Here is a 26956-nt window from a genome sequence, read left to right as displayed (position 1 = left end):
TTTGCATTTCTCTGATAATGAGTGATGTTGAGCATCTTTTCATGTGTTTGTTAGCCATCTGTATGTCTTCTTTGGAGAAATGTCTGTTTAGTTCTTTGGCCCATTTTTTGATTGGGTCATTTATTTTTCTGGAATTGAGCTTCAAGAGTTGCTTGTATATTTTTGAGATTAATCCTTTGTCTTTTTCTTCATTTGCTATTATTTTCTCCCAATCTGAGGGCTGTCTTTTCACCTTACTTATAGTTTCCTTTGTAGTGCAAAAGCTTTTAAGTTTCATTAGGTCCCATTTGTTTAGTTTTGCTTTTATTTCCAATATTCTGGGAGGTGGGTCATAGAGGATCTTGCTGTGGTTTATGTCCGAGAGTGTTTTGCCTATGTTCTCCTCTAGGAGTTTTATAGTTTCTGGTCTTACATTTAGATCTTTAATCCATTTTTTAAATGGAAAAACACAAGAATGCAGTTTTACAATGTGAAACAGGTATCATGCCCTTATCAAGATGAGGGAACTGAAATGTAGAGAAGTTATATGACTTCCTTAAGGCTAAGTTCACCCAACGCGCCAACATTTAATCGTCTCTCCTCTAAACTACTTAAGTCTTCGCCTTGCTTCCTGTATCCTAGGGGTGTTGCTCTTTGCCTTTCAAAGATAACACAAGCTAAATTGACCACTAGATATACACCAATGGCTGCAAAGGTATTAACAGAACCCGTTCCCAGCCGCCAGCCCTTTTCCAGGGGTCTTTGAATTTTAATGCCAACCTTCTGGGGACAGTGTAAACTCACAGAAATGGCTCCCTGGAAATTTCATGCTGTTGAGGAGAGATTTTTTATTTTGGTACTTCAGCGGCATTAAAAATATATATATTCCACAGCAGATATTTTCCTGGAGTGGATGTTTCCATAAAGGAGTCTGGATGCTTCCATAGAAAGACGCATTTCACTTACAAATTCAACTTCAACAGCGTTTGCCTTTATCTGATCCTATATTATGAGTAGACGATTGATTCATTCGTGTATTAGCCCTTATTATGATAGATGACTTGTAAGAAACAGAAATTGGCTCCTCCCTCATCCCCCCACCCCCCTGCCCCGCACCCCTCGGATCTCGGATGCTTCAGAGTACGGTCTAAAAACGGAAGCGCTTTTGGAAAGGATTTGCACGTTAAAATATGGCTCCGTGATTTTTAACGCACAGACCACAAACAGCGCTAGAGCCCGAGAAGTATTTAAAACAGATCACATCCTGAAGTTGGAGAGCTGCAAGAAAAGTACAAGTCGTCCAGGCCAGTCTGGAGAGGCTGTTCGGGCTTCCGCCCTGCAAAAAAACAAAAACAAAAACCGGGCAGGCGACACGTCGCGACGAAATCTCAGCGGCAGAAGGGGAAGAGCATCACCTGCAGTTGGAGGCGTGGGAAACGCGGGCGGAGGAGGCCGGCGAGGAAGCCTGCCGAGAGGTGCGCGCCGCGGGGCCGCTCAGGTGCCGGGGCTCGGCGGCGCCCGGGGAGACGCGGCGTGGTGGAGAAGGGCGGACGCTCCGCCGTCTGGACCGCAAGACACCGCTGCGGCAGGGAGGCCGGCCCAGCCAGTCCGCTCGCCTCTGCTACTGTCCGGGAGGCGGACCCCGCGGGAGCACCCCGGTCCCCGCCGCGGGGCGGGGGGCGAGGCGGGGCGCTGACGTCACCTCCCCTCCCCCGCGGCCTCCGGGAGGGAGGGAGGGAGGGAGGAGCGCGGAGAGAGGCAGCGATCCGCCGCAGTTCCCGGCCGCAACTCCCAAACTCCGCGGCTCGGCTGCCCGGACAAGTCCTGACAAACTTGGTTTCTCTCCGGCCCTCGCGCACTCGCCTCCTTTTTCGCTGCTCAAGTTTTTTCCCCCCAGGACGGTAAGCCTCCCGAGATGCGGCCACCTGGGCGGCGCGGGCGGATCGCACCCTCGCTGGGGACATGGTGAAGATCGCAGGGAAGAAGCAAAGTTGGTACTTAAGACACGGCTTCTAACAAACATCCAGATAGCGCGGGGATTACGGAGCTGTCGGCACTTTAAAGCAGGGCCTCGAGGACTCGGCTGGAACGGGTGAGTTCCTTTCGTGCAAGCCTTTCTGTCTTTTTAAGTTTAAACAGAAATGAAATGATGTGAGGGTGCTTGACTAGTACGGGGAACCGTGTGCATCCTACCGGCTTTCCGCTTGGGGAACGGGCACGGCACCCTCCCACCCACCACCCCCAATGGCTGTGCTTAGCTCGGGCATCAAAGATCAGTATGCACAGGTTTTGGAATTCGTGAAATACTTGCAGAGCACTGTTCAAAAGAACTCGAAAAGCTACGCCGTTTGTGCATTATTTCGAATGTAACTTATTATAGAAATGGTGCCCGGGGAGGGCGCCTTGGTGCCGCGTGATCCGCAGTGGCGCAGCGCCCTCTAGTCCGGACACCCGGCGAAGCGCGCGCTCCCTGCGGGGTTCCGCGCGGACCGCGAACTTGGACCTGCCGGGTGCTTATGGGACGTGGGCGTGAGGTCCCAGGCCGTCACCCTCGTCTTCACTTACCACCCACTCCGGCCCATTCTGTGTCTAATTTACAAATACCAGCTTGGGTGAACTGGATGCAGAAGCGGTGCTGGCAGAAAGCGGGTTTTTTTTTTTTTTTAATTTTTGGGAATCCACCCCCATCCCCCTAATGGCCCAGAACCTCTGGGTACTGGGTTAGGGAGGACTGACTATTCAGAGGACAAACGTGGAGCTTGAACTCCATCTTTCGTTCATGTGAAGGTAATTAGAGGGTAGCTAAAAGGCACCTCCTTTTCGTTCCTTTGGGGCTAAAGGATCAGTTAAAAACGTGGCAGCATCGGACTCTGAAATCTACATCTCTGGCTCTTGGCTGTTCCTGTGGCTACGAAGTGCGACTTCTTCCAGGCAATTAGGTTTCTCAGTGAACCTGGCCGGCAAATCGGGATTCCCCAACAGATGTTGTAGTTCAAGTAAGCGTTATTATTTATTAATGAATGGTAATTTTTCTCCAGGAATTCTTTTGCGCCATTTCAAAATCTTGTGATTGTATGTTATGGGATGGTGTCTTTTTAGCCTTTTTACCCACCCCCACCTATCCCCCAACCCCACATACTGCCCCTACCAACTGTTGGCGTTCGCGTGTGGCTGTGTTTCGTTTCGAGTTAGAATTCGGCCCGGGGCACCAACGAATTGAGCTTGGAGATCAGGGCACCTACTTCTTAGGTGTTTCATGTATGAAACTGACCTGTAACCCCGGGAGCGCTTTGCGCAGTTATGGCCGTAGCCAAGTGTTTGGATGATGTTTGTTGGATGTGTGAATTGTGTGTATTCTAAATAATACGCCGGGAATACACTACATGCTCTTGGTGCCGCGAATCAGCATACTCATTCTGCAGGCGTGATTTCTCCTTCCCAGCCACGACCTGGTAGACACTTTTTTCCCTCTAATCACCGTCTTTGAGATGGCCTAAGAGTAGGCTGCATTAACTTTGAACTAAGGCAGTTCCCTCTTTAACCCTAGACTCCCTCGCCCCCATTGGCCTGGTAGTTCCTCCAGCAGCCCCCTCCACCGGTTCTGGGGAAATGATCTCTCTTTGTCCTCACAGTGTTAACGTATTCTAGCTCCACAAACTTTCCGAGGTCACGTCCGCCCTCTTCCCCAGGCTGTTTCCCTACGCCCGGGAGCATTCCGGGCTGCGCTGAGCCGGCGCCTGGAGCTTTGCCCGCGCCGAGGATGGGCTCACAGCCCCGGGATACCCGGACTGCGCGCTCGGGCTCGCGGCGGGGCGGGGAGTGGGGGGAGTTCCCGGAGGTTTCCCCTTCTCCCTAAAGAACCTGGAGTTTCACGTTATACTGCGTTCACTTTTTGCGGGGTGTACTCACCGGGTGGGAAAGAGCACGAGGCGGCACAAGCTGCCTTTTGTCCCCGCAGCCCTGGGGATCCGGGGGCGTGCGCCGGGGGAGGCCGGCCTTGGGGTTCGTAACCCGGGCCTGGGAGGTTCCGCGGTCTAACCTCTGCACAAAGAGGTTGCGGAGGAAGCGTTTTCACTTTCCCGGGGTTTCAGTGTAGATTGAAGAAGGAAGTAGATTCCCATCAAACTGCATTCCTTTTCAGACCTTTTGTAAGACTTGATTCCGCCGAGCAAGGGCAGACCTGCAACCGCGGCATTCAAATGCAGATTGAGGAATTCCCTCAAGGTACTCGGAAATCTAAAGGGGGGGGGGGGAGGGAGGCGTGGGAAGCTTTTTCTTTAAACCCATAGCTGACTTTTTTTTTTTTGGAGCTAAGCTAATGTTTCCCCTCTCCTAGCAGGGAACATTCCATATTAATTCCTTGCACAAATCTGTGCTGGCCATAACTAACCTCGGCGCTAGAGCGATTTGTTTTCTCCTCGCGGTGTCGCTAGATCTTCCTGGGCATTCACTGATCTCCTGGCAAGGAGCCGGTCGCTGTAGCGGCCGGGAGCTGCCTGATCCCTTGGCCGGGCTTCGCGGCCCCGCGGCCCGGCGGGCTGGGGGACGTCCGGCCGCCCCGGGGAAAGTAGGGTCGAGAGTTTCTGCGCGGGAGAAACGAGCGCCGGCGCGAGCGGGCGTGGCCGGGAGCGGAGGGATATCCCCCGCGCCGGTGCGTGAGCCGCGCGGGGTCTGCGCCGGGCGGCCTGGGAGAGCCGGGAGCGCGCGCGGGCGGCCGGGTGCTGCCTCGGAGCAGGGGCGCACCAAGAGCGCGGGCGTGCTGCTCGCGGGGACACGATGCGGCGTGGCCGACCCGGACCCCGCCCGGGGGCGCGCTGAGGCGGCCAGGCGCGCGCCCCCGAGAACTCTGTGGCGGCCACTTGGGGCCAACTTTGCTGTAAGTTGGTAGGAGGCCAGAAGGGGCCCGGGGACTGTGGGCGAGGGGCGCGGCGGCGCTCGCGGTGCCATCGCCGGCCGATCGGTCGGGCACCTTGCTGCTGCGGGGTTGGAGGGCTTCCACCCGGCTCGGCGGGGGTGGGTCGGGGGGACTCCCGCCCCGGAGTGTCCAGCCCAGGATCGTGCCCCGCCGGCGCCTGGGAACGAAATGGAGAGAAAGAGACCCCCTGGATGGGTGGTAGGTGCCTGCTCGTTGGGAAAGTTCAGGGCAGGCCCCGGGGTGTTCGAGCGGGTGGCGCGGGGGAGGCGGAGAGGCGGGAGCGGGTAATTCGCGACGTGACCGGCCTGGTAATCACCGATTCAAGCGCTTGGATCGGGCTGGCGGGTGGCCGCCCCGGGCCGCCCCGGCTCTGGCGTCCAGAGCCATTGCTGGAAATCCGAGCGGCGGCCGCGGCGCGGGGCTCTGGGTGCCCGCGGGGCCGAGAACCTGCGCGCCGGCGCCCGGGAGCTCGGAAACTTCACGCGCGCGCTCCGCGCTCTCTCCTCTCGGGTAACAAGCGTATCTGCTGAGAACCTAGGCGATCTCGCTCCGCGGCTGCTGCTTCCGATCTGCGAGAGATTTCACGGCGTAGGTGTGATGGGAGGAGAGCCCAGCTGCTGAGGGATGGGGTTTTTGAAATGGAGTCGCCGGTTTCCTTGGATGTTGTGTGCCCTGGCGGGTTGGGGGGAGTGCTGCCCAGAGGTTTGAGTGGTAGCTGGTTGAAGGTAGTTAGAATAGGTGCGGCTGAGAAATCTCCGGACTAAACATTTGCAACTGTGTTGTCAGGGTGTTTCTAGCTTTTTTTGGAAGTGAAACTTTAAGGTCTTTTTTTTTTTTTTTAAAGGAAGAGATTCTGGTTCTTTCGTGCATTTTCTTCCAGTAACTGCTTTCCTCCAGGAAGCTAACTTTCTCTAGTCTCTGAAGATATTTTTGTTCCCACGGATGTGAACTGCGGAGCTTTGAAGACAAGGACGCAATTGTATGCATTAGGAAAGTAAACTCATAAATATTTTCTATGCAGTTAGAGGGGGTTTTTTGTTTTCTTTCTTTCCGCATGTGTCTGAACTGTGGTTTCATTAAATAGCTTTTGTTAAGCAACTCCCTGGTGCCTAGTAGAGGAGGGTTTTTTTTTTTTAAAGCTTAGAAAAATTGGAAAAGATCTAGAACGCAAGTGATCTTCAGTTTTTTATGTATTTTTCACCAAAGCCGATTCTTAAGGCTTCATACGTTCAGAGTTAGGTTTCAATAGTTTTAAGAAGATAGCTGCACGTGTTAAAACTGGATGATGGCGCTGTTTTTTCAGTTTACTGTTAGTTGTGCTTCTCCAACATATCCAGTACTGCAGTTACTCATAAAATCCAAGTACATAGGTGTTTCTCCAGCTGTGTAGGTTAATTCTGATGTTGGGCTTTGCCTTCAGTGTTTCAGGACAGCTCTAATTCCAAAAGTGGAATTACCGTCTCCCTTTCTTTTCTACAGGGCTGCCCTGGTGGCTCAGACAGTGAAGAATCTGCCTGCAATGCAGGAGACCCGGGTTCGATCCTAGGCTAGGAAGAGCCCCTGGAAAAGGGAATGGCTACCCACTCCAGTATTATTGCTGGAGAATCCCATGGACAGAGGAGCCTGGCAGGGCTATAGTCCATGGGGTCACAAAGAGTCGGACATAGCTGAGTTACTAACACTTTTCTTTGCTGTTTATTTAAGCTTTAAGATGGGTGAAAAGTGCTTAAAACATTCCATAATTTTTAAAAATAGCAATGGATATAACTTAGATTTATGTCAAACATGGTGTTTAACACATTCATTGTAAGGTTTGATCTGGTTGAAGTGTGTGATTGTGTACCTGTTTCTTGAAAAATGAATGCCTTAAATGAGCCAAATTCTTTGGCATTCTGAAAGGAAGTAAGATTATTAGAGGACTTCATAAAATATTTCAGGCCTCCTGTATATGTATCCATTTGTGTCTTAATTAGTCACTAAAAGTACTTCTGGTTGCTCAGCGGTAAAGAATCTGCCTGTTAAGGCAGGAGACTGCCAGTTTGATTCCTGGGTGAGGGAGATACCCCAGAGGAGGAAATGGCAACCCACTCCAGTATTCTTTCCTGGGAGATCCCATGGACAGAGGAATTTGGCTGGCTGCAGTCCATGAGGTCTCCAAGAGTTGGACATGACTTACTGACTGAGCGCGCGCATACACACGTACTCCTAGTGGGTTCCCACCACACACACACACACACACACACACACAAACACATGTACTCCTAGTGCGTTCCCACCACACACACACACACACACACACACACACGTACTCCTAGTGGGTTCCCACCATGTTAATAGACCATTTAAATCCATGTTATGGACAGGTGCCAAAAGAGGGATCTAAAAGTGATATGCGAAGTAATATGTTTTCCTTGCCCGGGTCCCATCACTTGCTCTAGTGTATGTGTTTGGACTTAGCTCCTAAGTCATCTCTGAAGTAGTCATTTGTTGAATGCCAGAAGTGAAAGAGATGTTACAGATTTTTTTAACTCTCTTATCCCTGTTTTCCCACCCAAGTTTGGCTGATTTTACATGGAATCAGTAAACGGAATCAAATTAGTGCATTATTGTTGCATTAAATGTCTCCGTGGCCTAATTTGTGGCCTAAAGGACCAGATTTAATAGCAGGAAGCTGAAAGGCTGGGTGTCTATTTAATCTTTATGACTAGGAAACTGTAATAGGTAAGCTTTCTTTTGGACCAAATTATATAGTTGATGAAGCCAAGGTTTGTCTTTTTGTCTCAACTAATTGTTCAATTTGCAAGTGTTAGTTTGTCCCTAGGCGCTGGTAAGGAGTGTTTGAAGTAAGCGATGCAGATGATTCATTTAACTAACATCAGTAAGTTGCTGTTTTTTTCCTCTTCTCATGTCTGAAAGCAACTTTTTATTTGAAAAATCTACTGAATTAAATGAGGAATCTTATTTTGCAACATAAAAGTTTAAAAAAGCATCTTTAAGTCCGAGATTTAATTATATTGCCCAAATTCTGGCTTACCTTGAAAGGTTTATTATATATGTGGAGATAAGTCTATAATTAAATGTCTTCTACAGACCACTTAGGAAAATCAGTAATTATTTAATTCTTATCTTCATAGAATGTTCAAGCATAATACTTCATAATAAGCTCACTGATCTGGCGTCGCCCGTAGCCACTTTGGAAGCATTTTGAGGTAGATGGTGACCCCTTTCTGAGCTGCTGGAAATTAGAGCCTTCTTCAGGGCATCTGTCTGCAATACTGTTACTGGCCTGGGTTTTCTGTTAGGTTTACAATAATGAATGTGTTAATTTCCCATGTTATTCCTCCTTATCCCCCTCCCAGCAGCCTCCCTTCGGTCCTGCCTTCTGTTTTCCATCCCCGATCATCATCCGTCTGTCCATTGATGAATCTGAACAACTGTGGATCTCCTCTGTGCCAAACACTGAGCCAGATACAGTAGACAGTGGTGTCCTGCTCTCAAGGAGCTTACAGTCCAGCAGGCGAGAAGGCCAAATGAACAGTGATCTCCAGCATGATAAGAGAGATCCATCCGGGTCAGGGTAGTCCTTCATAGCACCTCAGTGAGCTAGGGGTCTGGGATTGGGTGGGTATTAGGCTAGGGTGAGGTCTGTGGGAAGAGGGAATCCAGGGGGGAATGGTTCAGAGAGAGGACGTAGGTGCAAAGCAAGTTGTAGAAATCTTAGCTGTGAACTTGATTTGTGGTTTGATGAATGGCGAGAAAAAAAGACCAAAGTATACCAGTTCTGGGTTGATAGTGCCACCCCCCGCCCCCATTTTTACTGAAAAAAAGTATTAAGATGGCTTAAAAGGATTTAGTATGCACCCAGAAATAAACAAGACTTGCCCATTCATTTTTCACTGTTGAGAATGAAAGCTTTTAAAACTACTGTCTGTGGCTATTATAATTTATTAGAAAAATGCAGGGTTTTTTCCTGTTGTGAATGTCATCTGGAAGCTGTGAATTGGTTATAGCTGAGTAACAAGCAGGCTTTGTAAGACAGACAGTACTCTTTATTGACTCCTGTTAAGTGATTTTAGAGATCATTAAACATTTATTTAATATACAGTATCTTTAAAAAGCTAGAGTCGTTTACATTCCTTATTGTCTTTTGACAACTTCATGACAGTTCTCTTTGAAAACATAGTTATCTTCCTCATTATTTAGACATCTCTAGAAGATGCTTTTAAAATGTGACCCTATTCAAATCAAACAGGAAACTCTAAATTTCAGTAATAAGTTGAGTTCTAGTGATGTTCTCACTGAGGTAGATAGAAGATAGGAGTATGATGAGGGAAAACACAAAATTCTGGAATATTTCTGTGTAACTTTATTAATAGTATATGGGATGGAGAGTGTGATCCTGCTTCCCTCTTAGATAGAGGGCTGGAATGGCTAATGATGTGCCTGAGAGTTGTGACTTTGAATAATAAATATGCAACGTATAATAGAATGTATGAATTGCATCGTGCCGGGTCCCACCTAGCACTTCTGAATCTTCATTCAGAAGATTCAGATCTAAATACTAGATCTGGATACTTGATCTAAAACTTGCTCAGTATGTTCTCAGCATGGGGCTGTGTTCTGTTGTGTGAAACTTGTGTGGTCACAGGAATTGACTGAAACACTTTACATGGAAGTCTTGCTAATGAGGAAACATGAACGTGTTAATACCTGACTTCTATCAGAAAAGTGATCTTTCTTATTTATGGATTTTCAGAAATCTGTGCTAAAGATACTTAAGCTTTCGACCTGAGGCCTTTTTCCCTAAAGGCTGAACTAGGTAAACATTCTTTGTTTTCACTTTGGAAAGTTCACAGAAGAAATCCTGGATTACTGTGTGTTCAAAGAGTGTGATCACCTGCTAAATATCAAGAGTGTAGCCTTTGGCTAAAATGGTTTTTGGAGTTTAATTTTCATAAGCATGAGCGCTAGATAATACTGTACTTTTTAGATGAAATGATATTGGTGTCTTTCTGAGATTTTTTGTGTGCATGTGTGTGTGTTTTCCAGCTTTGCTATTTGTTTTACCTGGAGTAGTAGCCACAGTTTCTTTGATCGTGGCATTTTAAGGTGAAACCTGAGTTCTCAGTTCTCAGTTAAATTACTGTAAGGTTAGCAGTCATCTCTTAGGCTTCCCTGATGGCTCAGTGGTAAAGAATCTGCCTGCCAATGCTGGAGACACAGGGAAACGCGTTCCATTCTTCCTGAGTCAGGAAGATCCTCTGGAGAAGGAAACAGCAATCTGCTCCAGTATTCTTGCCTGGAAAATCCCATGGACAGAGGAGCCTGGCAGGCTACAGTCCATGGGATTGCAAAGAGTCAGACACAGCTTAGTGACCAAGCAACAACAACATAACAGTATCTCTTAGAAAGTGGATTTTTTTTTGTCCGATCAAAAGCCTTTCATTTAATAATTTATTATGATTACAGTGGCTTTCTATTAGCCAAGTTTGCAGAGTGAATTCAGGATTTTAAGAGGTCTCAGTTAGGAACATGGCCCAAAAAGTTGATTCCAGCTGTGGTGTGTTCCCTGAGAACTGCTTTGGGTGAGTTGTGAAGGGTGAGAGGTGATGGGAATCCAGCTGTGAGAGAAACGTGGGAGGCGGCAGAGGCTGCTGGGGCCGCTGGGCGTGGAGATGCTGTGGGGAAGAGCAGCTGCAGTGGTTTGACAATCTGGAGCCTTCTCTTGTGCTGTGGGGGTGAAGGGCGTGTCCAGAGTACCCATGGTGTAGGGATCAGCAGGGCACCAGCCAGTATAGATGAGTCATTTTCAAGTTCTCATGTTAGGCTTCAGATCTTTAGAAAGATCCGTTTACTTACTGTTGTCATTGTCACACCACTGCTTCTTGCTTCTGCCCCAGTGGCTGGTTCCTCTTATCTTGTCTCCTACATCTTGGAGGATAGCAGGGCTCTGCCCTTGGTTTTCCTTTCTTGTCTGTCGGCGTCCTCTTTGTGGGTGATCTCATTTAGTTTTCTGCTTTTAAATATATTAATAGCATCTTCCACATTCTGACCACTGTCAGGCTTCTGTCTCCAGGGGTGGGCCTCTCCTGCATGTCTAACTGCCGACTGGAAATCATTACTTGGATAACAATTGGCATTTCTGTCCTAACGTGTCCAAAGCTGAACCCCCAATTGTGCTTCCTAAAATCTGTTCCTCCCTCAGCTCAGGCTTCCCTCTCTCAGAACCTGAAACCCACTTCGGCTCAGCACACAATCTCCAGGATCTTCTTGGATGTCTCCCCTTTTCTCTCCTCCCGCCTCTACCCTCCAGTTCATCAGCGGGTCCTGAAATGGATCCAGAATGTCGCCCTTCTCCCCATCCCCACCATGACCAAATTTGGGGCAGAGCCACCAGGGTCTCTAACCTGTACTGCTGCAGTGTCTTCTAATTGGTCTCCCTCCAGCTTTTACCCCGGCCACCCTCCCTTCTGTCATCCACCCTGGTACCTGAGCAGCCCTTTCAGTTCAGTTCAGTTCAGTCGCTCAGTCGTGTCCGACTCTTTGCAACCCCATGGACTGCAGCACGCCAGGTCTCCCTGTCCATCACCAATTCCCGGAGTTTACTCAGACTCATGTCCATTGAGTCGGTGATGCCATCCAACCATCTCATCCTCTGTCGTCCCCTTCTCCTCCTGCCCTCAATCTTTCCCAGCATCAGGGTCTTTTCGAATGAGTCAGCTCTTCGCATCAGGTGGCCAAAGTATTGGAGTTTCATCTTCAGCATCAGTCCTTCCAATGAACACCCAGGACTGATCTCCTTTAGGATGGACTGGTTGGATCTCCTTGCAGTCCAAGGGACTCTCAAGAGTCTTCTCCAACACCACAGTTCAAAAGCATCAATTCTTCGGCACTCAGCTTTCTTTACAGTCCAACTCTCACATCCATACATGACCACTGGAAAAACCATAGCCTTTGACTAGACGGACCTTTGTTGGCAAAGTCATGTCTCTGCTTTTCAATATGCTGTCTAGGTTGGTCATAACTTTTCACTTTAGATTCCAGCATGTCACTCCCCTGTTCTCATTTTATTTGTAGTATTGATAGCATCCAAAGTCCTACAAGTCATCTTTTATCCATGAAGCCACATTGATCAAAAGAAATGATAAGGACATAATTAGGAGAGGATAGCAGGTCTTCCTCGCAGAAGAACTCTAAATGGTTTATGTTGCAGAACTCTCCACCCTACTGGTGGACTGGGTAGTGACTTCCTTCCAAAGGGTATAGTAGGGAAAGCAGGGAGCAAGTCTCCCACTGCAGAGAAAGCAGGCAAGCCCTGCTTCAGCCTGGTGACCAGGGTCAGCATCAGTATGGAGGCGATGTGATGAACATGGCACTTCACCCCCCGCTCAACCTCCCCTCAACGCATAGCGCCAGGCTAATCATGCGAAAAACATCCGGCAAATTCCAGTCCGGGGACAGTCTGCAAAATACCTGACCAGTACGTCTCAAAACCGTCAAGGTCATGAAACACGAGGCAAACCAGAGAAACTGTTGCAGTCCAGAGGAGTCTGAGACGATATGGTGACTGAGTGTAACGTGGCTGTCTTGGCTGGGGTCCTGGGACAGACAGAGGGCATTGGGACCAGACAGTGACTAACAGTGTGTTAATATTAGTTCATTAGTTGTGACAAATGTACCATCATCAGCTGAGATGTTAACATTGGGAAACGGTCTTTGTAGTTTTTCTGACGATCTAAAAGTATTGTAAAATGACGGGCATATTTAAAGAAAGAATTTCCCTTGCTACTGTCCCCTCACCCACTGTGCCAAGCCTCCAGCCTGTCTCTTTGTGGTTTCTCTAACGAGCACTTCTCTCCCGGACATGACTTTGAGCTTCAGGGGCCATTTGGCACTGTCTGCAGACCTCTTTTTTGCTGGGGCTGCGGAAAGGAGAGGCTGTAGGCTTTTGGTTGGGTGGAGAGCAGGATGAATACTAAGGGATGCGTGGGACAGCTCTCTGCCCCACAGCCCCTCTTGGGCAGTCAAGAATTATCTGCCCCGAATGTCCATACGGCCGAGGTTGAGAAACTCACATCGTTTTTCTCTTTTCCTTCCGTGCTTCTGACTGCCGTCTCTATTTGTCTCTGCTGTATTTTTCTCCTTAGCACTCATCATCAGCATCTGTTTCCATGTTTGGTTATCTCTCACCAGGAACTGTACCTTCCGTGAGGAGTTGATAGTTTGGTTCACTTATGTATCAGCAGCATGTAGAACCGTTCCAGACACAGTGGTGCATGCATGCACAGTAGTATCTGACTCTCTGCAGCCCCACGACCTGAGCCCATCAGGCTCCTCTGTCCATGAGATTTTTCAGGCAAGAATACTGGAGTGAGCTGCTATTTCCTACTCCAGGGGATCGAACCCAAGTCTCCTGTGTCTCCTGCATTGCAGGCAGATTCTTTACCTGCTCAGCCTTTGGGGAAAATGGGTATGGTAGGTGCTCATTAAACAGGTGTTGAATGAATCAAATAACGAAAGACAAGTGAATTCATGATTGTGTGTGTGTGTGTATGTATATATATATGCTAAAAATTCATATAGTAGAGAAAAGTGAAGGTGTAAACATTCCCCCAGCTGCCTATTCTCCAGAAGTTACTACTGTTAACAGTTTACTTCTTATCCATTCAGAATTTCTCAGTCATTTTTAAGCACATCCATGAACTATGCATGTATTTATCTCCCCTTCCTTTTTGCAAATGTAAATGGGTTTGGTTTAGTTTTCACTTTACTATATCTGCACATCTTTACATGTCAGTATATAGAGTGCTCTCTTACTCTTTTTGATGACTCCATAATATTTTATTTGTAGAATTAAGCAAAAATATTTTACAGTAGAATCCTGGATTAATATTTTGTTGTAAAGTGGGTACTGTTGATAGTAACACTGTGTTCTAAAATAAAGGTGCTTGTGCAAACATCATCTTTTTAATGGTTCTTTAAAGCATTTTCTTTACATTTTATCCCTGGTTTGTAAGTTCCTCAGAACCAGGATCTTTGCCTTTTAAAATCATTCTATGAGTTGTTGAATTCCATGTACCTGGCACAGTCTGGGGCTTCCCTGGTAGCTCAGCTGGTAAAGAATCTGCCTGCAATGTAGGAGATGCCGGTTTGATTCCTGGGTCGGGAAGATCCCCTGGAGGAGGGCGTGGCATCCCACTCCAGTATTCTTGCCTAGAGAATCCCATGGACAGAGGAGCCTGGCGGGCTACAGTCCACGGGGTCGCAAAGAGTCAGACACAACTGAGGGGCTAAGCATAGCACACTGTCAGATTCTCAATACCTGTAGGTTGAATTCAGTCATGAATCAATGTTGTCACTTGTTTTGATAAAATCACCAGATTGTTGCATACTCCTCAAATTTCCCTTGAGTATTAGATCTGTGGACCAAATTAAGAGAGTTTTGGGGAAAGATCGTCTTATTTTGTTTAAATATCAGTTGTTCTAGAAGCCAAATATCTGTCTGCTTTCCTGACTTGATATGCTGAGAAGACATGGTCACTAAAGAACAAGTTAGGCTGCCCTACTTCAGCGTCATTCAGTATTAGTTAGGCTTCTAATTGCTTTCAGCATATCAGCTTTTTTCTTTTTTTTCCCTAATGAAATGACTCATGGGGCAAAGTTGGCGGTCGCTGAGTTAAGCTCCTCTGAATTTAAGTTGCCATGCTAATTTCCCCTGGCTGTTTGGCCAGCCTTCCAGCCTGCTGTTTCTCTCAGCTCAGGGAGCTGTCCCATTTCCCAGTTTTTCATTGGAGAGGTCCTTTTCAGGGCTGCAATGCTGTCCTCTTGTGAAGCTGCCTTGATTTACCAAGTGAATGATGTTGGCCCCTAGGGAAACAGTTGGTCTGAAGGTAGTCATCCTGCTCCCCAGCCAGGCTGCAGCCCAGTGGACTTGGCTGCCCTCCCGCTGGTTCAGGGCACCCCTTTCTCAAATGTCCTCTTTCCTCCCGCTTAACCCTTGGACCCCCTGCAGTGCCTGCCACCTTGCTGATCGGGCCCCCCTACATGTGATCGCTTGGATGATTTAGTTTTGCATGTGTTTGTGTTTTGTGTTCAGCGGGCAGGTTATTCAGAGCCCCAAAGACAGTGGACCCTCTGAGCACTGGTTGTGGGCAGCAGTCCTCACACCCCAGTGCTGGTGCCAAGATCCGCGTCCCTGGTTGAAGGCGGGCAGGTCCTGTTGGACATCAAGCTTTTGGTCTTCTTTTTCTAAACAGACTTTTTTTGGCTCAGTTTGTTGGTTCAGAAATGACCTCAGTATTAAACTTGATGATATAATTATTGTAATACCTTTAAATAGTTATATAGTGCCAAATGAGATGCCAAACCCTTGTATTATGTAGGGAGTGAACTTAATCATTCTTATAAAGAAATATAATTTCAGGATAAAGTTTGAAATGAGATTGTAAGCTGTCATTATGGGAGGTTATATAAAACCACCATTGAGAGTTTTTTTGGTTGTTCTGATTTAGTTGTCCGAAGCTTCTCATGCTCAGGATACTGTAGTAGTGTTAAGTTCATGAGCTTTTGAGCACTTAATTTACTGTGAGAGTCCCTTGCACTGCAAGGAGATCCAACCAGTCCATCCTGAAGGAGATAAGTCCTGGGTGTCCATTGGAAGGACTGATGCTGAAGCTGAAACTCCAATACTTTCGCCACCTCATGTGAAGAGTTGACTCGTTGGAAAAGACCCTGATGCTGGGAGGGTTTGGGGGCAGGAGGAGAAGGGGACGACAGGGATTAGATGGCTGGATGGCATCACCGACTCGATGGGAATAAGTTTGAATAAACTCCAGGAGTTGGTGATGGACAGGGAGGCCTGGCATGCTGCGATTCATGGGGTCGCAAAGAGTCGGACACGATTGAGCGACTGAACTGAACTGAGCTGATACAAGGAAATGTGGGCTTCCCTGGGGGCTCAGATGGTAAAGAATATTCCTGCAGTGTGGGAGACTCTGGTTCAATCCCTGGGTCGAGAAGATCCCCTAGAGAAGGGAATGACAACCCACTCCAGTATTCTTGCCTGGGAAATACCATGGACAGAGGAGCCTGGTGGGCTACAGTACATGGAGTCACAAAGAGTCATACATAACTGAGCAACTAACACTTTCACTTTCACTTCATGTAAGTAAATGTAAACAAAGGCTTCTCACATAGTGTAGTGGTGAAGAATTCTCCCTGCTAGTGCAGGAGATACAAGAGATGTATGGGTGGGGAAGATCCCTTGGGGAAGGAAATCGCAAACCACTCCAGTATCCTTGCCTGGGAAATCCCATGGACAGAGAAGCTTGGTGGGCCCCAGTTCACGGGGTCACGAGTTGGACACGACTGAGCATGCACACACCTGCACCGCACCAAATGTAAGCAGTCTTCACTGTGTACCTTTTTCAGTTCAGCTCAGTCATGTCTGACTCTTTGCAACCCCATGGACTGCAGCACGCCAGGCCTCCCTGTCCATCACCAACTCCAGGAGTTTACTCAGACTCATATCCATTGAGTCGGTAATGCCATCCAACCATCTCATTCTCTGTCGTCCCCTTCTCCTCCCACTTGCAATCTTTCCCAGCATCCGGGTCTTTTCAAATGAGTCAGTTCTTCACATCATGTGGCCAAAGTACTGGAGTTTCAGCTTCAGCATCAGTCCTTCCAATGAATATACAGGACTGATTTCCTTTAGGATGGACTGGTTAGATCTCCTTGCAGTCCAAGGGACTCTCAAGAGTCTTCTCCAACACCACAGTTCAAAAGTATCAATTCTTCAGCGCTTAGCTTTCTTTTTATGGTCCAACTCTTCACATTCATACATGACCACTGGAAAAACCACAGCTTTGACTAGACAGACCTTTGTGTACCTTGTTAGCAGTCAGTTATAGTTGCCTTCTGGAGAAGGAAATGGCAACCCATTCTAGTGTTCTTGCCTGGAGAATCCTGTGGACAGAGGAGCTTGGTGGGCTGCCGTCTATGGAGTCGCCCAGAGTCGGACACGACTGAAGTGACTTAGCATGCATGCGTGCATTGGAGAAGGAGATGGCAACCCACTCTAATATTCTTGCTTGGAGAATCCCAGGGACAGGGGAGCCTCTTAGACTGCTGTCTGTGGGGTTGTACAGAGTTGGACACGACTAAAGTGACTTAGCAGCAGCAACAGCAGTATACTTGCCTTCAAGATTGAAATGCAGGAATAAATTTTGTTGTTACAGCTAGTAGATGGTCATTAAGATTGTTGGAGTCAATAAACTGAAAATTGTTCTTGACCTTAGTAATTCTAGAAATATTAGCAGTGTTGATACTCCTATTGGAAAACCACTGCAGTTACTCATCCTCTGTGTACATGGCGAATGCTATATTAAAATGTGAGGTCTGAAACAAGCCTCAAGAAAAAAATGTACACTTTTTGTTTATTTCCCTGAAGTAATGTTTCTTATTTGCTTGGCTCCTAGGTGCCTGACAGTTAAGCGATGGGGAGGCACTTGGCCTCGCTTCTGCTTCTGCTGCGCCTCCTCCAGCATTTCGGAGATGGTGATGGAAGCGGAACGCTGGAACAGACGCCCTTGCAGTTCACACATTTCCAGTACAACGTCACAGTGCATGAAAACTCGGCAGCGAAAACCTACGTGGGGCATCCCGTAAAGATGGGTATTTACATGACAAATCCACTGTGGGAGCTAAGGTACAAAATCATCTCAGGAGACAATGAAAACCTGTTCAAAGCCGAAGAATACGTTCTTGGAGACTTTTGCTTTCTAAGAATAAGGACCAAAGGAGGAAATACAGCTATTCTCAACAGAGAAGTGAAGGACCATTACACGTTGATTGTCAAAGCAGTAGAAAAAAATACGAACGCTGAAGCACGGACCAAGGTCAGGGTGCAAGTGCTGGATACAAATGACCTGAGACCCCTGTTCTCCCCCACCTCTTACAGTGTATCTCTGCCTGAAAACACAGCCATAAGGACCAGTATTGCCAGAGTCAGCGCTACGGATGCAGACATAGGCACCAATGGGGAGTTTTACTACAGTTTCAAAGACCGAACAGACATGTTTGCCATCCACCCCACCAGTGGCACGGTCGTTTTAACCGGCAGACTTGACTACTCAGAGACCAGTGTCTACGAGATGGAGATTCTGGCCGTGGACCGCGGCATGAAGTTGTACGGTAGCAGCGGCATCAGCAGCATGGCCAAGCTCACGGTTCACGTGGAGCAGGCCAACGCGTGTGCCCCCGTGATCACAGCCGTGACCTCGTCACCGTCCGAACTGGACAGGGACCCCACGTACGCCATCGTGACCGTGGAGGACTGCGATCAGGGCGCCAACGGGGAGGTGGCTTCTTTAAGCATCGTGGCGGGAGACCTCCTTCAGCAGTTCAGGACAGTGAGGGCCTCTCCAGGGAGCAGAGAATACAAGCTCAAAGCCGCTGCTGGCACCATCGACTGGGAGAGTCATCCTTTTGGTTACAACCTGACGCTCCAGGCGAAAGACAAAGGAACTCCTCCCCAGTTCTCTTCTGTGAAAGTGATCCATGTGATTTCGCCCCGGTTCAGAGCGGGGCCGGTCAGGTTCGAGAAGGAGGTTTACAGAGCAGAAATCAGCGAATTCGCTCCTCCCCACACCCCCGTGGTCATGGTAAAAGCCACGCCTAGCTATCCTCATTTGAAGTATGTTTTTAAAAGCACGCCTGGCAAAGCTAAATTCAGCCTGAATCACAACACTGGTCTCATTTCCATCTTAGAACCCCTGAAAAGACAGCAGGCATCCCATTTTGAACTCGAAGTCACCACAAGTGACAGAAAAGCCTCGACCAGAGTCCTGGTTAAAGTCTTGAGTGCCAACAGTCACCCTCCAGAATTTACCCAGACAGCCTACAAAGCATCTTTTGATGAGAACGTGCCCATTGGTACTACGGTCATGAGTGTGAGCGCTGTAGACCCTGATGAGGGTGAGAACGGGTACGTCACTTACAGCATTGCGAACTTGAATCACGTGCCGTTCGTCATTAACCATTTCACAGGTGCTGTGAGTACTTCAGAAAACTTGGACTATGAGCTGATGCCACGGGTTTACACTCTGAGGGTTCGGGCGTCAGACTGGGGCTCACCCTACCGCCGGGAGGTTGAGATCCTTGCCACCCTTACTCTCAATAACTTGAATGACAACACACCCCTGTTCGAGAAGATAAATTGTGAAGGAACGATTCCCAGGGATCTGGGCGTCGGGGAGCAGATCACTACCGTCTCTGCTATCGATGCGGATGAACTTCAGTTGGTGCGATACCAGATCGAGGCTGGAAATGAACTGGACTTGTTCAGCTTGAACCCCAACTCCGGGGTACTGTCATTGAAGCAGTCGCTGATGGATGGCTTAGGGGCCAAGGCGTCATTTCACAGCTTGAGAATCACGGCTACAGATGGAGAGAATTTTGCCACCCCGTTATACATCAACATGACCGTGGCTGCCCTTCGCAAGCCAGTCAGCCTGCAGTGCGAGGAGACGGGTGTGGCCAAAATGCTAGCGGAGAAACTCCTGCAGGCGAACAAGCTGAACAACCAGGGAGAGGTCGAGGATGTCTTCTTTGATTCCCACTCTGTCAATGCTCATGCGCCCCAGTTCAGAAGTACTCTTCCAGCTGGGATCCAGGTCAAGGAAAACCAGCCTGTGGGGTCCAGCCTGCTTTTCATGAATGCTACTGATCTCGACACGGGCTTCAACGGGAAGCTGGTCTACGCCGTTTCCGGAGGAAATGAGGATAGCTGCTTCATTATGGACATGGAAACGGGGATGCTCAAAATCCTGTCTCCCCTCGACCGTGAGACAACAGACAGGTACACCCTGAACATCACAGTGTCTGACCTGGGCCTGCCACAGAGGGCTGCGTGGCATCTGCTGGAGATCCGAGTCCTGGACGCCAACGATAATCCACCTGAATTTTTACAGGAGAGCTACTTTGTCGAAGTGAGTGAAGACAAAGAGATAAATAGTGAAATCATCCAGGTGGAAGCCACAGATAAAGACCTGGGGCCAAACGGACATGTGAGGTACTCTGTTCTCACGGACACCGACAAGTTCTCAATCGACAGCGTAACTGGAGTAGTTAAAATCCTGAACCCCTTGGACCGTGAGGAGCAGCACGTGCATTACTTAAAGATTGAAGCCAGGGATCAAGCCAGGGAAGAGCCCCAGCTGGTCTCCACCGTGATTCTCAAAGTCTCCTTGGAGGATGTGAATGACAACCCGCCCAAGTTTATTCCCCCTAACTACCGCGTGAAGGTTCGAGAGGACCTTCCAGAAGGGACCATAATCATGTGGTTAGAGGCCCACGACCCTGATTTGGGTCAGTCTAGTCAAGTGAGGTACAGTCTCCTGGACCACGGAGAAGGAAACTTTGATGTGGATAAGCTCAGCGGAGCCGTGAGAATCATCCAGCAGCTGGACTTCGAGAAGAAGCAGGTATATAATCTCACGGTGAGGGCCAAAGACAAAGGGAAACCCATTTCTCTGTCTTCCACTTGCTACATTGAAGTTGAGGTCATCGACGTGAATGAGAACCTCCACCCACCGGTGTTTCCCAGCTTTGTGGAAAAGGGTGCGGTGAAGGAAAACGCCCCTATTGGTTCTTCAGTCATGAAGGTGTCTGCTCGTGATGAGGACATGGGAAGAGATGGGGAGGTCCACTACTCCATCCGAGATGGCTCTGGTGTTGGCGTTTTCAGAATAGATGAAGAAACAGGTGAGTGTGTTGTCTTTATGCTGACTTGCTCTAACCTGTCATTTCTCTCTAAACTAAATGCACCCCGTGTTGACTCCTTCACAGTTCCCCTTTGGCCCCTGGTAGGGCTCAATGCACATCCATGCTTTTTGTCTTGTTCCATGTGTCTTTGTGTAGTATGGAACCAGCGGAACCTGAATTGAAATCATGACCACTGATCCTGATCTCCAGGTTTGTTCTGTATTTTATCAAAAGCATCCCTGTGATTTTTCTGTAACTCTTGAGAGGACCTTCCGAAGTTTTTCCAGCTGGTGCAGGTGCAGACACAGGTGACCACTCCGCTTCCTAGCATGCTCTTCAGACATTATTGCACACTTGCAAATAAGGGTGCCTACAGAGAGAAGACTGCGTGTACGTTCTCTAGGTTTCGTTTAAAGGTCAGATGTAGGCTCTGGAATGTGGAGTTGAAGGGACCTGGCTTTGAATCGTGGCTCTTTCAGCTGTTAATTTGATGGTCTTGGACAAATTGATTATCCTCTTAAAGTTGACTTCCTCTACCTATAAGATGGGAGCACTCCAATTTATTGAAAAATTTATGTGGGGATAAAGTGAAATAACATATTAGAGTCTGTTATTTAGTGTCTTTTGGAAGTGGTGGCAATGCTCTGTTATGATATCCTTCCTCCTAGAATGAGGCCCTAAAAACAACATCTGGGGCAGCTGATTTATGCTAGAGTATATATTTATTATTTTGCATTTTGTACATACCTCTAATTTAACTGCTTTTCATGGATTTTATAGTTATATGTCAGTCTCCCCTGCTGGCGTGTGAACCATGTTGTTAGTTTGCTGGGGCAGCCATAACAAAGGTCTGCCACAGACGGGGTGCTTAAACAACAGAAATTTATTTTTTCACAATTGCGGAGGCTGCAAGTCAAAGATCAAGGCGTTGGCAGAGTAGGTTTCTCCCGAGTCCTCTCTCCTTGGCTTGGAGTTGACCATCTTCCCCTGTGATATCACATGATCCTCTCTGTTTATGTCTGTGTCCTCATCTCTTTGTATGAGGGACCACTCCTTCATTTTAACTTGTTTATCTCATTTGGGGCCCTGTCTCTAAGGACAGTCATGTTTCGAGGTACTGGGGATTTAGGACTTGGACACATAAATTTTGGGAGACACAATTCATCGCAAAACTACCTTTAAGGACAGGCTTTTAGCGCATGTATTTTCTATCCTCAGCACCCACCTGATATTGCCTGATAGAAGCTGCTTATTACATGGGAAAAGATTGACTGAGTAAATTAAAGATTGTTTTTGTTTTGAATGTCCTGCCTTCTGAAACTGTTGGGGAAATAGAAGGAAACTGGGTAACCCCAGCAGTCATTGGCCATAGACGGGATTCGGCTTATTAATCTCACTGCTATTTCCTTTACGAATATGTCCATTCTAAAAGGCATATTTTTTTCTTATTGTTTTAAACCTTCAAGTTTTTATTCAGTAACACCTCAAATAAGTTCTTAAGTCGGTACCCACCCCGGTATGCAGTTCCACGTCTCATAGGTGTACAGCTCAGGAAAAAATGTAATAAGTGATTTCAGAGGTTACACAATTTTTAACGTGTTTTTGTTTACTCAGAGGATTCTTTCTCTAGTGAATTATATACCTCTAGTATGTGGTATAGATCTGCAGACTACATGCCACTCATCTAAAATACCTGTAATGGTTTAATTCAAGAGAAAATAGCATTGCCAACAGCAGTTAGTAATCACCCACCTGAAGAGTAGAATGGATCTTTTCCCTTATCGTACTCTCTGATATGAATTAGTTTTCAGGTACAATGGTAACAGAGAAAAATACCCAGAATTTAGTAACTGAAGCTGAAAGTATGAAGTGTTTTTATGAATTTCATAAGGACAATTTTTCCTACTTATTTTTTTCTTTTCCAAGGTGGGCTTTGAAAGCCTTGAAAGAGAACTGTCATAGTTGAAAGATGGAAAATAGAAACAAAATCTTAATTTACATTTCCTTTATGTCTTAAATTATGTGAGCACTTCCTTTTGGGTTTTTTTGTTTCAAGTTGAGAAGAGTATTTCTATTGTTGCTTTTTAAAGACCTATTTAGAAACTAGCATTTTTGGTCTATAAAGTGAAGAGACTGGAATATTCTTACTCTCGGGGGTGGGCGATAGGGGAGAGGGTGTGCAGCCAACCAGCTCAACAGGGCAGCATCCTGAAATAATTTTAGTCTTTTTCAAGCTGAATGGCAGTGCCAGGCTTCCCAGGTGGTAATTTAGTGAGAGGCTGGGCATGGGTTGGGATTATGGGCACTGGGTTAGGAAAGTGTATGATCAGCTGTTAGGCATTGGTGGTACAAAGATTGAGATTTAAAGGTGAGAGAAAAATTGGATATTTCTAGGTCATCTTTTTCTACAGTCCTTCTGTTACAGAGGAAAATACAGCAGATTTATGTTTATATGCTTTTTGAAGTTGCGTAAAGGTGATGTAATAGTTCTTATGCATTTCTCTGGTATATGTTGCAAGAAATTTTCTTTTTGACAGTAGGATTATCAGCCCAAGTTTTTTTTACAGAGATCTCCAGCAAGACATCTGGTATCATGGTGTCAAATTCCTTCATGATAAGTCAATATGTTTGTGCTGTAGAAATCCTAAAATTAGATATGCCACTTTTTTGTTTGGGTTTTGTCTCACTGATTTTGAGGGCAGGTTGGGAGTGTGGGGAGGTGCCTGGCAGATGAGGAAAAGTAGGGGTAGTTCTGAAACAGCAGTGGGTACCCCCTCGGACAAGGCAGGCAAACTCCAGCATGAGTTGGGGTTGGCCTGGCCCAAGTCGAGTCATTAGCATCTTTCTAGAAGGTCAGCATGGGCTTCCCTGGTGACTAAAGAATCTGCCTGCAGTGTAGGAGACCCAGTTCAGTCCCTGGCTTGGGATGATCCCCTGAAGAAGGAAATGGCAACGCACTCCAGTATTCTTGCCTGAAGAATCCCATGGATCGAGGAGCCTGGCGGGCTTCCGTCCATGGGGTCCTGAAGAATCAGACAAAGAGAACTTAAGTCTCTGCTCCTTGCGCACTTCTGCTGAGCTCGCACCTTCTTCTCTAGTGATGCCTCTCACACGGGGCTGATGGCCGTGGGCCTGTTCAGAGCTGCTGTGACTGTGAAGACCACGAACCTGCCCGCCTCATTGTCTCTTTGCTTCTTGCCTTTGACTTAACTTTAAACTACATTGTTGGCTGAATACGATAAAACCGAGTTTTTGTGGTGTTTTACCTATTTCAGTATTGTTACATAGGGATATCATTTGTATGCTTCTCATAGAATAGAGGACATATTCAGCTGTCTGAATTTAGTTCTTACTATTTTTAAGATCCTCCCTTTTCCCTTAAACAAAAAATCTGCTTAAATTTGAAACATCCCCTGACAAGTTTTTTGTGTTTTTGAAATGGAAATTCTGTGGACTACCTAAAATATGTAGTTGAGTGAACAGCCCTGTCTGCTCTGGGTGTTGTGCATATTTTGCTAATTGGCTTTGCAGGGAGGTAACACATACTTGCAGTGGAGGGGTGACAGTCATTTGACTCATCAGTTAATCTCCCACTGTGTCATATGCTTTTTCCTGGAGAGGCTTCTGGGTGTTAGTGAACCATTCTGACAAATCCAAGCCCACATGATTGAGGTTTGGAAGTGTTGAGTGTTGGGCGAAACATTTGGAAAGTCTGCCGTTAGAGTCAATCTCCAGTACTCTATAAAGATTCTCCCCTTTTTGTCTCCTTAAAATCTGCAGTGAGGACTGTAAAGTAGGTTTAACAGAAATGTTAGAGGAGTAGGTATCTTGGAAACCTGTAATTTCACATTTCGGTTTTTATTTGCCCGACTTTATATGTCTTAGCATTCACCCCATTCTCACTTCTAGTACGTTCCTGGTTGCTCTGTCAGCAGCTTCCAAGTTGAGCAGAGTAGAATCTTAGGGCTTCCTCCTGGAGATTTGTGGAATTAATTCAGCTTAGTATTCTTGGCTGGTGAGGACCGAACCGAGTTAATTATTACTTGAGCACCAATAAAACGTTGCGAGTCTGCTCATTTTTAAAATAGGGTATGATTTTTAAAACTAGCAAAATGCTTGGCCAAAAGGTTTACTTTTAAGATTGTTACTAGGACCTCATATTGAAGCAGTGTTTAGTTGAGCCCTGTTCCACCCGTGTCTGTATTGTCATGAATGTCTTTTATGTGTGTTTTCCCTTCTGTCTGGAGCGCTTCAGTTGGGCTGTTACTGTAATGCAACCCAGTAAGAGTGTTTCCCCCTTCTGACTCTACATATTTGGGGAGACCGTGTTTTTCACTAAGATAAAATCAAATTTCTGAACTTCTTAGTGCTGTTAGAATACCAATTGTGGTTTCAGGATTGAAATTTACATTCCAGTGAAAAGACTTGCAATGAATTAACATGGAAGTACAGCTGTTTGCAATGGGATAAATCATCATTCATGAATTACGGGAGGGAGAGTAAGGACTACATCTTTCTCGAGAGAACCCAGCTACAGTGTCATTCCAGGGGAGCGTTACTGCACCATTCTTAGGTCTGGAGACTGGCTTAGGGGACGAAGGAGCAACATGTTAGCCCGGTGGAAACAGAAGGCAATTCCAGTCCAGGCTCACCTTATAGTTGACTTCAGTGAGGAGGAGAATGCCTCTGGGGATTCGGTCTGGTTTAGCAGAGCTCTTGAGTGCTTTCATTATGATTTTAATTTATTCACTCAAGTTTAAAAAAGACCTTTTCCCAACTTAAAAGTAGGATATTCTGCATACAGCCAGGGACCCATGATTTTTCCTACGGCCACTTCTCTCGGGACAGTAAGTAGCATGTAGAGGAGGAAGGAAGGCTATCAATGGGCTCAACCATGGGGACTGAAAAGCCTGGAAGAGTGGCTGAGGGCTGGGCGGTTCCTCAAAGTGTGATCTCCTGGGGTGGGACCAGTTACGCCGCTTGGAGCTGGTCTAGAATTGCTGGCCGCAGGAACTAAAATAGGGACTGGTGGGAGGCCCCAAGGGAGTGAAGAAATGTGCTGGTGAAAGGCCTTTTGTGTCGCCATCTCCTCCCTTGAGTGGCCGCAGCTGCTTTCAGTCCTGTTGTTTCTTTTTGTTCTCCTCCTCAGAAAGTTGAGGAGAAAGGAAACTGGTTTCAGAGCCCCAGTGAGACCGAAAGGGGGGCTCTGTGACTCTTGAGTCAAAGGATGGAGGGCATGGTAGTCATTTCTGCTGGGGTGGGGAACCCTCTGGTGAGCCAGGAGGGTTTTAAGGTGAAAACAGGATCTCATTAGAAATCCAAAGGGAACTCCATTTTGGTGTTTTTTTTTTTCACTTTAAAAAAAATTAAATTTATTTATTTTTAATTAAAGGATAATTGCTCTACAGTATTGTGTTGCTTTCTGCCGTACATCAGCCTGAATCAGCCACAGGCACACATGTGTCGCCTCCCTCTTGAACATCCCTCCCACCTCCCACCCCATCCCAGTCCTCTAGGTTGTTACGGAGCCCTGGTTTGAGGTCCCTGAGTCATATGGCACGTTCCCATTGGCTGTGTGTTTTACATATGGGAATGCGTGTTTCCCATGCTCGGGAACAGGGGCTCAGCTTTCCTTTAGTTATTTGTATATTTAATGAGTTGATGCTTTAGGTGCCCGGGACGGTGGCTGGAGGAGGGGGCGGGATATAACCCTGAGCCCCGTGGTTCCGGGTGGTGTCCTGTTATTGAGCAGCACGTGGTGAAGGCGTGCCGTGCCCTGATTCAATCCTGCGTCGTGGTGTGTGATAGCCAGAACCCGCAGGGGACAGGCTGGAACCACTTGGAGGGTGCTCTCCAGCCTCAAGCCTTTGTTGAAAGTGACAGTAGTGACCGTGGACATTGTGGTAATAATGAACCACAGATACTTACTGAGGTCACAGCCAGTGCTGCTCTGAGTCCTCTATGTGTGTGAACTTGTTTAATCCTCACGACTGCAGCTCACACTTGTCTCACAACTGCGACGTCCCTGGTGCCTCAGACGGTGAAAGCATCTACCTACAACTGGGGAGACCCAGGTTCCATCCCTGGGTGGGGAAGATCCCCTGAGGAAGGAAATGGCACCCCACTCCAGTACTCTTGCCTGGAAAATCCCATGGACAGAGGAGCCTGGTAGGCTATAGTCCACGGGGTCACAAAGAGTCAGACATGACTTCACTTTTACTTTCACAACTACCAGATAGTTACTCTTATCCCTCTGTTACCTATGAGGAAACATTCAGAAGTTAAATAACTTGCCTA

At 47.2% G+C, this 26956-nt stretch overlaps 1 protein-coding gene across 6 annotated transcripts in view; it reads left to right on the top strand.

The window, feature by feature from the left end:
• The first annotated feature begins 2708 nt into the window (after positions 1-2708).
• The window catches only part of FAT1 (FAT atypical cadherin 1), a 122079-nt gene continuing 97831 nt past the window's right edge, over positions 2709-26956 (top strand). For 2 of the 6 annotated variants that reach the window (XM_043454375.1, XM_043454372.1), the window contains exons 1-2: positions 2711-2975; positions 17374-20659. In XM_043454375.1, coding sequence (XP_043310310.1) covers positions 17392-20659 — 3268 coding nt within the window. In that variant the 5' untranslated portion in view covers positions 2711-2975; positions 17374-17391. Of the gene's footprint in view, positions 2976-4120; positions 4204-4726; positions 4856-17373; positions 20660-26956 lie in introns of those variants that run through there. The other 4 variants (XM_043454373.1, XM_043454376.1, XR_006266828.1 and 1 more) reach the window with 4 other exon arrangements.

This window comes from Cervus canadensis, chromosome 31 (genome assembly GCF_019320065.1).
Source record: "Cervus canadensis isolate Bull #8, Minnesota chromosome 31, ASM1932006v1, whole genome shotgun sequence".
Taxonomy (NCBI): domain Eukaryota; kingdom Metazoa; phylum Chordata; class Mammalia; order Artiodactyla; family Cervidae; genus Cervus; species Cervus canadensis.
The sequence above is the reverse complement of the archived record's forward strand: the minus strand, read 5'-3'. Positions and strand labels throughout refer to the sequence as shown.